The sequence below is a fragment of the Diorhabda sublineata genome, chromosome 10 (assembly GCF_026230105.1).
Source record: "Diorhabda sublineata isolate icDioSubl1.1 chromosome 10, icDioSubl1.1, whole genome shotgun sequence".
NCBI lineage: Eukaryota > Metazoa > Arthropoda > Insecta > Coleoptera > Chrysomelidae > Diorhabda > Diorhabda sublineata.
Window position 1 is genome coordinate 24,483,886 of NC_079483.1, and position 14,723 is coordinate 24,498,608.

The 14,723-nt window shown below is 35.6% G+C and overlaps 2 protein-coding genes across 2 annotated transcripts; one reads left to right on the forward strand and one right to left on the reverse strand.

Moving 5' to 3' along the window:
- The first annotated feature begins 674 nt into the window (after positions 1-674).
- On the forward strand, positions 675-8,999 carry LOC130449480 (matrix metalloproteinase-16-like). Its single transcript, XM_056787329.1, has 2 exons — positions 675-4,673; positions 8,415-8,999. Exon 1 carries the CDS (start codon positions 2,375-2,377, stop codon positions 3,881-3,883), a length of 1,509 nt encoding a protein of 502 aa, XP_056643307.1. The 5' UTR covers positions 675-2,374; the 3' UTR covers positions 3,884-4,673; positions 8,415-8,999.
- Positions 9,000-10,597: 1,598 nt separating this feature from the next.
- LOC130449189 (uncharacterized) lies at positions 10,598-11,854 on the reverse strand. Its single transcript, XM_056786871.1, has one exon. The coding sequence runs from the start codon at positions 11,852-11,854 to the stop codon at positions 10,598-10,600; it is 1,257 nt and encodes a 418-aa protein (XP_056642849.1).
- Between the last annotated feature and the right edge of the window lie 2,869 nt (positions 11,855-14,723).

The window sequence follows — 14,723 nt, forward strand, 5'->3', positions numbered from 1 at the left end:
GGAGTTACTCCCGAGGTGCTCCGAGGGAACAGAACAACACTTATTCCTAAACGCTTGATTAACAACTGGATACCGATCACAATATCATCGGTCATTGTCAGGGTGTTTCATCGTGTCCTTGGCAAGCGTTTCTGGGCGTTACCGATACACGCCAACCAAAGAGGTTTCAAGAAGATCAATGGTGACTTGCTGAATAACATCTCACACCAAACGCTCATCAAGTAAAGAAGACGTAGAGTTAAGCCATACGACATCTTGTCGTTAGACCTTTCTAAAGCCTTCGACACAGTATCGCAATGGTCCATTCTGCGAGCTCTGAACAGGTTCGGTATAGACGAGACAACAAAAAGGTATATAATGGACTCCTACCTGAAATCTTATACCATAGTATCTGCTGGCAACAAGAAAACAAGGAGAATTAACAAATGTCATGGTATATTATATAAAAGTTTTATGAAAATATTAAAATATTCCTAAACGCTTGATTAACAACTGGATACCGATCACAATATCATCGATCATTGTCAGGGTGTTTCATCGTGTCCTTGGCAAGCGTTTCGGGGCGTTACCGATACACGCCAACCAAAGAGGTTTCAAGAAGATCAATTGTGACTTGCTGAATAACATCTCACACCAAACGCTCATCAAGGAAAGAAGACGTAGAGTTAAGCCATACAACATCTTGTCGTTAGACCTTTCTAGAGCCTTCGACACAGTATCGCAATGGTCCATTCTGCGAGCTCTGAACAGGTTCGTTATAGACGAGACAACAAAAAGGTATATAATGGTCTCCTACCTAAAATCTTATACCATAGTCTCTGCTGGCAACAAGGAAACAAGGAGAATCAACATCGATAGAGGCGTAAAGCAGGGAGACCCCTTATCGCCCTATCTTTTTAACTTAGTAGTGGATTAGTAGGGCGAACTGGAGAATGGTGGGTCGGGCATACCTGTCTCAGATGACATGAAGGAGTCAGTACTAGCGTATGCGGATGACCTAGTGCTATTGGCAGAGTCTGTCAAGAGTGCCACTAAGCAGCTTAGAAATGTTACTAAGTTCTTTGCGAAGCGAGGGATGTCGATTAACCCGACAAAGAGTGTTGCCATATCGGTTAACGTCAACTGAGGCAACAAACACTCTTACGTGGTTACTCGGCCTCTATTCGCGGCAGAGGGTCAGTTCATCCGCCAATTAACACCTCAGGATATGTTTAAATACCTGGGCAGGCGGTATGGAGTCATGGGACAGACTCGATCCACCATTTCCGACCTCAAAATCCAGCTCTATAGAATAAACAAATTAGGACTTCAACCGGCACAGAAACTTAACATCGTTAAACACTTCTTGTTGCCGCGCATACAAGATCAATTACAAAGCGCCATGGTCACCAAGAAGACTTTAAAAACCGCTGATACGATCATCAGAGTATCCGTTAGAAAGTTTCTTGGTCTGAACCGAACATGTGCGGATGCTTATCTGCATACCCCTATAAGAGGTGGCGGCCTGGGTATAACTTGCTTATCTCAACAAGTGCAAGCCATAATGAAAAGACGCTTCAATAATTTAATAAATAGTGCCACGCCAACAACGGCAGCTGTTCTTTCCCTGCCTTATAGTAGTAATGTAGTAAATGTAGAAAATTGCCGAGTAGAAATGATGGGTAGTAGAAGTTGAACCCAACATTAGATGCATCGACGGCGCATTAAAAAACCTGATCTCGTGCTCCAAATGGATTCAAGAGCCATACTGTGTGACATTGCCGTCAGCTGGGAGGGATCTAGCTCCCTTTCCCTAGCCGCTCTGAACAAGAGCGCCATTTATAGCGAGCCACGCTTCCCAAGTGCCATGACATCCCGATACCCTGGAAACATATCGTCGTGGCCCCACTAGTCGGGGGAGCGCGTGGAATCTGGTGTCGAGATAATAATATCATTTCTAGTATTCTAAGCAAGACATCAGATCTTACATTACCAAAACTATTATTGGCAGCCTTTCAATTCATCGCTATTTTATGGCTCAATCTTAAATAGACTGATGAAACATCTACTCAAACTAAGAAGCCTCAATATGATTTTCGCCCGAAGGTGTACTACCATTGGATATAGGTAGATTAGTAGATGAGCAACGTATGTCTGACTACAGAAATAGGGAAAACCGTGTGTTAGAGAGAGAGCAGCGAGACAATGTGTAAGACAGAGAGAGAGAGACTCCGTTTTTGCGCATGCGTAAAGTTATATATTCGTTGCGATGATAACAGCGGGAGCCCTGATATACCAGGTCGGTTAAAAGTTTTTGGGTTTTTTAAAAATTATATATTCCGTTATTAATGTGATTGGAAATTAGTTTTTTGAGGATAGCAGAAGAGTGAAGATCATGTTAATCATTATATTAGCTGCAGTACTATGTCCAGTACTATGCGTTGTCGACCAACATTATGCTATGAAGTATTTACACCGGTTCGGGTACGCAAATGAAAATGATTTGACTAAACTTGAGGATTATTTGTTGAGTTTTCAAAAAAGATATAATATCCCTGCAACGGGAGAATTAGATGAAAATACAATTCAACTTCTAAATAGACCAAGATGTAATGTGAGTGAAGCAGCTTCCGACGATGATCATTCTTTTAGAGTTAAATCAAAATGGTCAAAATTTGATTTGAAATGGTATTTCCCTCAGGCAACTCCAGAATATCTTAAAGTAACCAAAAAGGCTTTTGAAGTGTGGAATAACAGTTCAAAGTTTAAATTTGAATTAATACACAAAATACGGCCTTATGCTCCCGATATATCTATTACAGTTGTACGGGGAAAGCACTATTTTCGAGCAAATTGCCAAGGTAGAGGTGAGTGCTCCAGTACATTTGATGGCCCCGGAAAGGTGTTGGCACATGCTTATTTCCCAAAAGGCAACAGTTGTATAGAGCTTCATATTGATGCTGATGAGAAGTGGGATTTAAGTTTGGATGGATCAAGTTCAGAAGATCAGACTAGCCTACTTATGGTATTAATTCATGAAATTGGGCATATTTTAAGAATTGCTCACAGTGTTATTGAGACAGCAATAATGTATCCATGGTATCAATTCAACATTGCTCCTAAATTGGATGAGGATGATAAAATGGCCCTTGAAGCTCTTTATGGACCAATCAATACATATGTAAATAATCCTTTCAAACCCACATCAGCGCTGCCACCGACTACAAAGACACTTGCACATCAACCAAATGAATCGGATAAAAATTTATGTGTCATAATACCGGAGTATATGTTCATTGCCATGGCTGGTGAATTTGAAAATTACCATTTATATATTATTAATGAAAATTCCCTATGGAAAATTGATTTGAACTCGAAACTTATTCCCTCGCAACGAGAAATACTCGATGATTATTTACCTGAAGAAGTGGGTCCCATAATTCAGATTTTTCAAAGTTCTTCAGATAATTTAATAGCAGTCAATGACCGTAAATACTATGTAGCAGATTTTCCCGCTCTACAAATATTTGAGGAAAATAATTTAATTATACCTAAGAATTCTCAAATAAACACAATGTTTCAAAGCAATCATGGGAAAATATATGTATTTTATAACAGTAATTATATTGAATTTGACAAGAACTTGAAAACTGTTCGGAATAGAGGACAAATAAAAGATATTTTCCCTGGACTACCCACAGATGTTACAGGAGCATTCCAGTACATTGACGGACACATGTACTTTTTCAAAAACACCACATACTACAAATATAATGAGTTTACCAAAAAACTTGTTGCAGCCGAACCCTTTAATTGGAACGTGTTCGATATTCCATGTCCAAATGGAGACCTTTTAAATCATCTCAAAATTTTATTAACAAAAATAATTTCTTTTTATCAATGATGTTGTATATTTTAAATAAACTCTTATTAAATTTTTTTTTTTTTGGAAATTCCCGAACGCCAATCTTAAGATAACTTTTACCTATTAATAAGAAATTTTTTGATAACGCAGGAAATTGATAAGAATATTTCTAAACCAAATGGACCACATGTACAGGAAATAGTGAAAATTTATTAGAATATTCGGAAACCATATGGACCACATTTACAGGAAATTACAAAATTGTCAAAATTTTTTCTAGAACATTCTATCACAATCGTATGAAGATAATGACATGAGTATAAATAAGATGTTGCATTGTGTTGGAGTCGGTCTCTTCCACTGCCAGCAAGAGAAACCAGCTCTGAAGAACAAATACTAGTATCTGTTAAAATTGTGCCTTAACAAAAAATGTAAGTATTTTTTTTTCTTGTGCGTTACGCGCTCTCTCTCTTTTCAGATGGATTTAAAAAAAATTAACGCAACGTCTCTAATTACAGAGAGAAAACCAATAACAAAAATACAAGAACTACCTTTGAATACTCTGAGGGCTATAAAGAAGGCAAAAATAGTCAATTCCAAATTCGGAGAATCAGTTTTATTGGATTTAGATACAGAAGTAGTGTTTTTACCGCAAAGAGTCACAAGTGTCTACAAACCAGTCATTGAAGAATTTGAAAAGGAAAAATACGGAATTATATTCAAGGGATTAGTGGATGTTGGAAAAAATCAACGGCTAGCGTCATTTGAAATTGAGGAACTATAGACGTGCCTAAGACACACAAAGAGAGAGAGAGAGAGAGAGAGAGAGGTGAGTACCATGAATATTGTAAAAAAATCTGAAAATTTACTGCAAGTCATTAAAAATGTCAGAAAAATATTGTTTGATAAGATAACGGATAGAGATGTGGAAGTTTGGTTGAATCGATTGAAAAAACAAATTAAAGTATGTAATTTGACAATTAAAAAAGGAGGACTGCATGTAGGTACAATTAGGAAATTACAAACATACATAGGACATTTCAAACATTTTAAACAACTTATTTCAAATAGGAATATAGGTATGGGGCTGAATAATAAACTGAAAAATAGGGTTAAATGGGAAAATGTAGCTTCTGCATTTACAAGAAGAATTAAAACCGGACTTATAGTAAATTTATATCATAAGGACTTAACGTAATTTTTAAATGATTGTCAAATAATTTTTAAAAATAAAATAAGGGAATTTTTAGGAAAAAATATTTTGTTGTTAAAGTTTATGTTTGTTTTTGTGGAGAGTTCATTAAAAAATCTGGTGAAAATGAAATTTCTAGTTTCCATTATTTTAAGACTAAAAATTCTATTATCGATGTATCGACCGATATAGAGCGATGGTTTTTCGAGAACGTCAAAGATAAAATTAATTTTAAATTATCAGAATTTCAAGAGAGGGACTCTGGTTTTGCATTAAGTAAAATTATTTCTTTAGAAGTAAATTTCAATAAATTTGAAATTGGAAACGGCTCATCTTATATTAAACTTCCAGAACCTATTCAAAAAAAGCGAGGGTGCATAAACATTAAAAATTCTGACCAAGCATGTTTTTATTGGTCAATTGTTAGTGCTTTGTACCCAGCCAAAAATCATAAAGAACTCACTTCCTCATATCCATATTATAGCGCAGTCTTGAATACACAAGACTTGGAAGCTCCGATGCCCCTGCATCAAATTTCAAAGTTTGAAAAATCTAATAACATTTCCGTCAATGTCTATGCCTTGGATTTAATTGAAATAAATAATAAAAAACCATTTTACAAAGTATATCCAGTAAGACTTGCTAAATCAATACACGAGAAACATGTAAATCTTTTATTAATTCAAAATACATATTTTCCAAAGCTAAACGATTATGAAGCACCTCCTATAGATAATGACAATTCAGAAATTACATATCACTACTGCTGGATCAAAGATTTGCCACGTTTAATTAATAGTCAGTTAAGTAAAACTACATATAAAAAATTTATTTGCAATCGCTGCATAAATTATTTCAGTAGTGAACGTAAATTGAATGTCCACTTGAAATTATGCTCTGAATTAAATAATTATAAAATGTCTTTTCCAAAATATGAATCTGTTAGTTTTAGAAATTATATATATAAACAAACTACGCCTTTTGTAGTTTATGCCGACTTTGAGTGCATGCTAGAACAATTTACAGATAAAACACAGCTTCATAATAAGACAAATAAATATCAAAAACATATAGCATATAGTGCTGGTTACTATGTAAAATGTAGCTACAACGAAGACTTGAGTTTTTTCAAGAGCTACAGAGGTAGAGATTGCATGGATTGGTTTGCAAATGAATTATCGAATTTAGCTGAAAGTATTAAATCAGAAATTAAAACTATTACACCTATGGAAGAAAAACCAGATTTACGTGTGACAACAATGTGTCACATATGTGAAAAGGGTTTTTCCTCTACAGATATCATTGTTAGAGATCACGATCATTTTATTTTTTGCACATCAAGCATGCAATTTAAATTTCAAAAAAATGTTTGTTGTACCTACAGTTTTCTATAACTTAAGTAACTACGATAGCCATTTCATCATTTCGGAATTAAGTAAAAGAGGAAACATCAGTTTACTCCCCATAAATAAAGAAAAATACATTTCATTTACACTTAACGATTCAGATACAAATATAAAATTTCGATTCATAGATTCACTGAGGTTTTTGGGTGCTTCCTTGGAAGAATTGGCTGCTACATTGAATGATAATGATTTAAAAATTTCCAAAAGAGAATTTAGTAATTTAAGTGTCGAACAATTTAAATTAATAGCCAAAAAAGGGGTTTTCTGTTACGATTTTATAGATAGTTGGGAAAAATTAAATACTTGTGAACTACCACCAATAGAGGCATTTTATAATAAATTGGAGGATAAAAACATCAGTATTGAGAAGTATTCTCATGCTCATGCAGTGTGGAAATCATTTGATATTGAAAATTTGCGTCAGTATTCTGATCTGTACTTAAAGACCGATGTTTTACTTTTATCAGATGTTTTCGAACAATTTCGAAGAAAATGTTCAATTACTTATGGTTTAGACCCTGCATGGTACTATACAATGCCTGGATATACTTGGGACTGTATGTTGAAATATGTAGGATGTAAATTAGAGTTATTGCATGACGTAGACATGATCATGTTTATCGAGAAAGCAATTCGAGGAGGAATTTCGGTTTGTAGCAGTAGATTATCGAATGCTAACAATAAGTACATGCCTGAATATGATTCTACAAAACCCTCAAAGTACTTACTCTACCTGGACGTCAATAATTTATACGGGTGGGCTATGTGTGAACCATTACCATACGGAGGATTTGAATGGTTAGATAATGAAAATTTTGATGTTATGTCTGTGGCAGATAATTCTTCCGTAGGATATATGTATATTACAAGTAGACTTGGAGTATCCACATGAATTACATGATCTTCACAGAGATTTTCCATTTGCTCCCGAACACCGCAAGCTTGTAGGCTCAAATTATTCCAAATTAATGACAACGCTTTATTGTAAAAAAGAATACACAGTTCACTATCGTAATTTAAAACAAATGTTAGCCAACGGTTTGAAAATTAAAAAGATACATAAAATTCTGAAATTCAATCAATCTGCATGGCTGCGGCCCTATATCGAACTAAATACTCGTTTGAGGGCTGCAGCTACCAATGACTTTGAGAAAAATTTATATAAATTGGCAAATAATGCTGTGTTTGGAAGGACGATGGAAAATATACGGAAGCACCGAATTGTAAAACTTGTTAAAACCTGGAATGGTCGATACAGCGCCAAAAATTTGATATCTAGTGTTAGGTTTCATAGTCGAACAGTTTTTAATGAAAACCTAATTGCAGTAGAACTCACTAAATCAGAATTGGTTTTCAATAAGCCTCTTTATGTTGGTATGACAGTTTTGGATTTGTCGAAGCTGTGTATGTATCAATTCCATTATGATTACATGATTCCGAAATTGGGTATTAATAGATGTAAATTAATGTATATGGACACAGACAGTTTTGTGTATGAGCTTATCTGTGATGATGCATATGAGGAGGTGCTAAAAGCTGATTTAACAAAATTCGATACTTCAGATTACCCCATCAATAATAACTATAATATTCCACAGGTAAATAAAAAAGTTCTGGGAGTTATGAAAGATGAAAACAAAGGCCAAATTATGACTCATTTTGCAGGCTTGAGGTCTAAAATGTATTCTATTAAAGTTCAATCAAGTGCAATAGTAAAGAAGGCAAAAGGAGTTCGATATAATGTAGTAAAAAACAAAATAAATTTTGAAGATTATGTAAACTGTTCAAATGATTTCAAAGAAAAAAATATTACTCAACGCTGTATTAGGTCATATGCTCATAACATATATAGCATAGAACATAGAACAAAAATTGCGCTAAATCCTCATGACGATAAAAGATATTTGATTACCAATAGTTATGATACGCTGCCGTGGGGTCATTATAGTATTCCAAACTTACTCTCTTGTAGATAATGAACTCCTCAACATTAATGGAATTATGCATCATAAAAATTTGTGAAACGATAAAGTCAGCAGCCGATTTCGCAGAGCAATCCCCTCTTCCTCGGAAATTGACCGAAAAAATTGTGAAAAAATTTCCTGTTTACAAATGGAATGCGATGATAAAAGAGGCTGAGAGTAATCCAAATTCTTCATCCATTGGAATAGAATATATTGACTATAATAAAGAAATACCGTTATATTTAAGAAACACTAAACAAATTGGGGAGATATGTTTGAAGAATCTACTTACTTCGTATGGTCTAGTGGATATTCGCTTCCACAATATCGTATAAATGTTTGTAAATCATGTTATTTTGTATATAGAACGGTCCATAAATATTTAAAAAAGAACATTTTTGTTAATTATGATCACTGTCATGAAGTATTTGATGGTGACGAAATTGTTGAATGTGTATATCAAGAAATGTCCTATTGGTGTCAGAGTTGTTTTAACAAAGTCTTATTCATGATAAAATCACATGAGTCCTGTATTAATAATTTACATGAGATGCTTAGAAATAATCGTTTTGATGGTTCTGATATAGACAGTGACATTGATACTTTTGAGGCCGCTATGCAGTAAAAACAATATTCATGGAATGTATCTCTCTCTCTCTCTCTCTCATAAATGTAGAATATTGTCGTTTTCTTATTATAAAATTATTCCTGTGTTTTTGCGGTATTATGAACGGTGGCGGTTAGACATAAGTGTTAGACATAAGTCTGTGCCCAACAGGGCTTTATTAGAAATGTATTTTTATTTTTTTTTCTTTCCACTGGTCATTGTGATGTCATCCTTCATGTATAAGTGTTATACTATGACAGTCACGAGAGTAATAAAGAGTTTCAGCGATAATGTGAGCTTTTATTTAAGAAAAAGCAGTAAAAACAATATTCATGGAATGAATCTCTCTCATAAATGTAGAATATTGTCGTTTTCTTATAATAAAATTATTTTTAAAATTCTTGTGTTTTTGTTAGTTTCCAATATATCTTTATGTAATAGCAGTAAAAACAATATTCATGAAATGTATCTCTCTTGTCGTTGCGTCAAACGTCACATCGTTACGTCACGTCGTTATGTCAAACGTCACGTCGTTACGTCAAACGTCACGTCGTTAAGTCAAACGTCAAGTGCTGCGTCAAACGATCATCAAACGTGTCTACGTATGAGAATGTTCTCTTTCGTAATATGTCTTCAGAAGAGTACAGACGTCGAATTGAAGAGTTTATTAATAGCATTGGCGAATTAAAGAAAGATATTGCTTTCTATGGAGATAAAAGTGAGGTTATGGAACAAATGCAGAATCTTAGTTTATTTGATAAGAAAGTGACGTGGAGCAGTCTTCACTGGGTACCTGAAGAGGTCCATCAGTTGGCCCGTAGACTGTCGCAAACTACTTATCCGTTAAGACGTATTCAACCTACACCATTTTCAACAGAACAGAAGGGGATAAAAAAATGAAATTAATTCTGTTTTTGCTATGTCATGTGTAATATTAGTGGCTGTATTTTTTTTAATTTAAAAAATTATTTTGAAAATTGTAAAACGAAAATTCCAATCTTCATGTAATATAAAAGTTGATGAATATACAGAGTGTTTCAATAAAACCCATATTTTTTAAAAAAAAAAACTTTATTTATAATGGTAATACAGTATTTAAAAACCAGTAACGGAGACGTTGTACATTTCTTTCAGTACATGAAAATAGTCCAGATGCGTGACAGGGGTTTGGATCTTGAGCAAAGTTTCCAGTTTCACAGGGTGTACCATCAAATTTGCAAACGTCAATAATATGTGGAAAAATACCGAAAATGTGACATTTCATTTGCAGAAACTCGACTTTTTGTTGTCCTCCTGCGACATACAATAACTTGCTTTCTAATATTTCATTTACTTTAGAATATTCTACATCTCCTGAAGAGTATCGAATGCCGTGCACATTTCTTTCCAAGTATGATGTGGTCTTTTTGTCCTCGTTACTTAATGTAGAAAACGGTCGCGGTGGTAAAAATATGTAATGTGAACTTTTGAAGCCAATTTCTATGGTGAGCTCGAGGCAACGAAAAGACCGTCTACGACAAAACCTTGAATGTCTACAAAAGCTACTCTCATGTTGACGTCTGATCGAACACTAACTCACAACATCTAGTTCAAGCTTTTAACAATTTCGGTGAGGGGGAAGTATTCCATTACACAATCGTGAATTATGATGCAATATACTTTGGTATTTTCGGGAAAACCTATGTTTGCTTCAATGTCAAGTTTCACATCGACTGTGGATGCCTTCATGCTTTCCTCCTGTTTTGAACAATCGATAACAAACAATGCTCGTTTCTTGAAAGAAGAATAATCCAGCAGGGGGCGCTTCTGTGTGGAGTTTGCGTAGTTGGGATAGAATTCAGTATAGTTAAAATAGGCTTCATTGTAATCAGTTTTAGCGAAATCCAATTGCATTCTTTCATTGTGCCAATAATCACCATTAAGTGACAGTCTTATACTTTGTACGTCGGTATTGTCAAATAAAGTCGGGTCAGCTGTACTCAAGTTACGTTTGTCGGTTTGAAAGAAAACAATAACAAAACGAGGTCTTTCAACTGAAGTGGATGTCTTGACAGCCCAAACTTCATGTCTTGCTCCTTTAGTAATTGAGGGTAATTCGTGTAACTCCCACTTCCTAAATGGAATAACTATAGGTTGATATTTTTGAATGGATTTCATGAGATTTAATTTTATGTCGTCATTAGGAAAGATATGTTTAACTTTTAGCTCAACGCTTGTAATGTTTAATTTAGCTGTTGTAGTGGAGAGCGTTCCAGAGACATTCTTTTCAGTAATATATAAGCAATCATTATCATTTCGTGCCCGAACTAGTCGTATTGTTTGACGCCCACATGTAATCATTGAATAATCGTTGAAAATGCTGAAAATATGTTTGAGAGGTATTTGAAGGTTGAAGGACTTGTCGCTAACATTCAGAATAGGATCTTTTGGGTAATTCCAGCCGGCTATAGCCATATGATTGGAATCTTCTTGGTTATAACAAGTCATAGCACGTACGGCACTCACTATTCCAGGATCCCGAACTGTTTCCATTTCTCTGGCACTTTCACTGTACGTACATGAATCGAATAGAAAGGCTCCAACATTATTTGCTAATTTTACGTCACCAGCTCCGTGTATTTCAAGCGAACCTTTAATGCACAACAAAGGTTCGCTCATTGCAAAGAACGAATCAACCTGATTAATGCTAAACTCCACAATGTCACTGCAATTGAATGACTTTATAAATGGAGCATAGGTTCTGTATTCAGCCTTTCGAATTGAATCGTCAAACATCGGCTTACGGTAGATATCAAACATTGGAGGCATGTTGTCGTTTTGGCGTTGACGTTTTCCATACATTGTTGTTATTTTTCAATTTAAAACCCAACGATTGCAGAACCAATTTGTTTGCGAACGTGAGTTGCTTTAGCTTTGATGGTAGCTTATCTAATGAAGTTGAATGCTCTGTAGACTGTCTTTTATGATTTATTATTAGTCCCATTTGCTTCGCGCTCTAAGCTCCAACACCAACGTACTTAGTTCTCCACGAAAGTTTACAGGCTGACCGTCTTGGTCTAAAGCGATGACGGTGATATTGGTTATTTCACGTTGTGGTATAACAGGTAAATAGTGCAAATTATGAGGAATTTCGTCTATGGAATATCCTGGATCCACTTGTATGACGAATTCGTATATAGTATGAGCAGGTCTGTTTGCATCGAAGGCTCCAGTGGTAATGTTACAATCGAAGCGAATACTAGATACTTTAATGATTTTGACGGGGAGATCTGACGAGTGTATTTTGTTTGCGTCGACTATTTTCGGTCAAAAACCCAAAATTCTCCCAATACTATTATCTTCTTTGAATGAAATTTTGTATTTACTGGAAATTTCACATTTCAACGTATTGTGATTGGGTTTTAGTGAAAATATACCCTCTGGTCTAGTTGAATTGTCCACACCCAATTTATCTCGTATAAACGCTTCAAGATCGGCAATTTCGTAACATCCTGTGGGAAAATCAAAACTTTGAAGCTTGCCCTTGGTATCGTAGTAGTAAAACTTACAATTTTCAATGTTTAGTATACTGTGATAAGAATGAAAAGATCGCAAAGCTATTTAGTAATCATTATTCGGATCGAGCACAATAGGCGTAGTAGGTTGAAAGGTAAATTCATGATTGATGCTGTTTACTCTCAGCAACTGTGACATGGTGACTAATGGAATTCGGGTGATGTTTGAATTTAAATAATACTACTTGTTTATTCTATTTATTGTTACAAAGAAAACAAGTGGCTTGAGAACTCGGAGGACCATCACAATGTGTTGTCCAATCAGGTCGGTTGTAATGGATGAAACAAGGTAGTCGTATTTGTAGTTCAAAATTTCCTCGATATTCATTGGGAAGTTTATGCCACATATCCAACAATTCCCAAGGTCTTACACACTCTATTAGATGTTCAATGGGAAAGTGCTTTAGTTCTTCGGCAGTAAAACTATTCAACGTTTTTCCATGGTAGATATGTTGTAGTAATAGTTCTACGCTCGTCATTGTTGCTGTAGAAATTTCAAACACAAATGTCCGCAATTTATTTGATTGTAGTTTTGATATTGGGTATTGTTGTAGAAAATTCTCGCACTCTTTCCCAGATATTCAACAACTTCTTTCGGCGGCTTCAAATTACCAAATGAATCAAAATACTCTACATCGTTGTTTATCTTTCTGTAAGCCTCCCAATGACTCCCACTATTCTTAGAGACATCTAAATTAACCACTGCGCATTCTTGTTTTCGAGGACCGTCTTTGGAGAGGGTGTCTCGCATGAAAACTCCTCGAAAATGTGATATTTTAAGTAATTTTGCATAATGCGCAATGTCAAAGTCAGATAGTGCATGATTGGGTAGCTTTATTAGTTTTTTTTTTAAATACAATCCAAATCCACCTTTTGCATACTTTTTCAAGTATAGGCCAGATCCTACACGTTCCTTATTATGACGTACATCTTCCTCCAATTTCTTTTGCGCATGCTTAGCATCAATGACGGTTTTTGCAATCCCAGCAGCACCACCTGACAAAGCTCCAAGTGCCGAAAGACCGGCAAACAAAGGAATAAGTGGTAGGAAACCTCCGGATTTCGCTACAGGTATTACTCGAGGAACCTCGACTTCTTTTTTGCCGCCAAATTCTTTAATAAGTGCTTTGGCTGCTCGTAAGGCAAACGTTGCGGTGTCTTTCATAGATGTTCCTCTCTTCAATGACTTTCCCACTTTCAGAATAACATCTCGATGCAAGGAACGACGTTTGCGACGACAACCCATTCCCAGCTTTCTTTTCACCTTCATTCCGCCTGTTACAAGTAATGCAGCAGCTTTCTCTCCCAGTGAAGCGTCTTTTGATTTGACGCGTGCCCAAGCTTTATCTTCAAGTATGATCGGCTTTGTGTCGTTCTTCGAGAGACTTATTCTTCCAGTAAGAAATATCGTGTTGTTTACAAGCAGCGTCCAAGGGGTTGATGCCCGGATCTCCACGATCAAGACGTTTTTCCAATTTTGTACCGGCTAAAAAAAAATGTATTTTTCGGAAAAAGGGTGGGGGGGGCGGTGGTTTACTTACGTCCACAGTACTGATAGCTAGGTAAGTGAAGTTCAATAGTTTATTGATGAGAGAATTCAAAATACCATCTCCTTCAAACACCAACATTAAGACTGACACGCTCAATTGGTGACACCTATATTTAAAGAGTAGTACTACGAAAAACGACACACACAATGAAAATAATTCAACAAGAGCAGACTATACCCATTGAAAATCTGGATTTCACCTCAACACCAACTGTTGGCAAACATGGTAAATTGTTGCCAAATTCTTTCCGTGCCATTATATGTGGCCCCAGTGGGTGTGGTAAGACGAACGTCGTGCTGGCGCTCCTATTCAATCCAAATGGCGCGAAGTTCAAAAATGTTTATGTCTATTCAAAATCGTTATTTCAACCAAAGTATCAATTGCTACAAGAAGTTATAGCGCAAGTCAAGGGTGTTGGGTATTTCCCATTTAAAGACAATGAGGAAATAATTAGTCCAGAGAAAGCTCGACCAAATTCCATCTTTTTATTCGATGACGTAGCCTGTGACGGTCAGCAGAAAATTCGTGAATACTACTCCATGTGTAGACATAAAGATATTGATGCTGCATATCTTTGTCAAACATACTCAAAAATACCGAAACAGC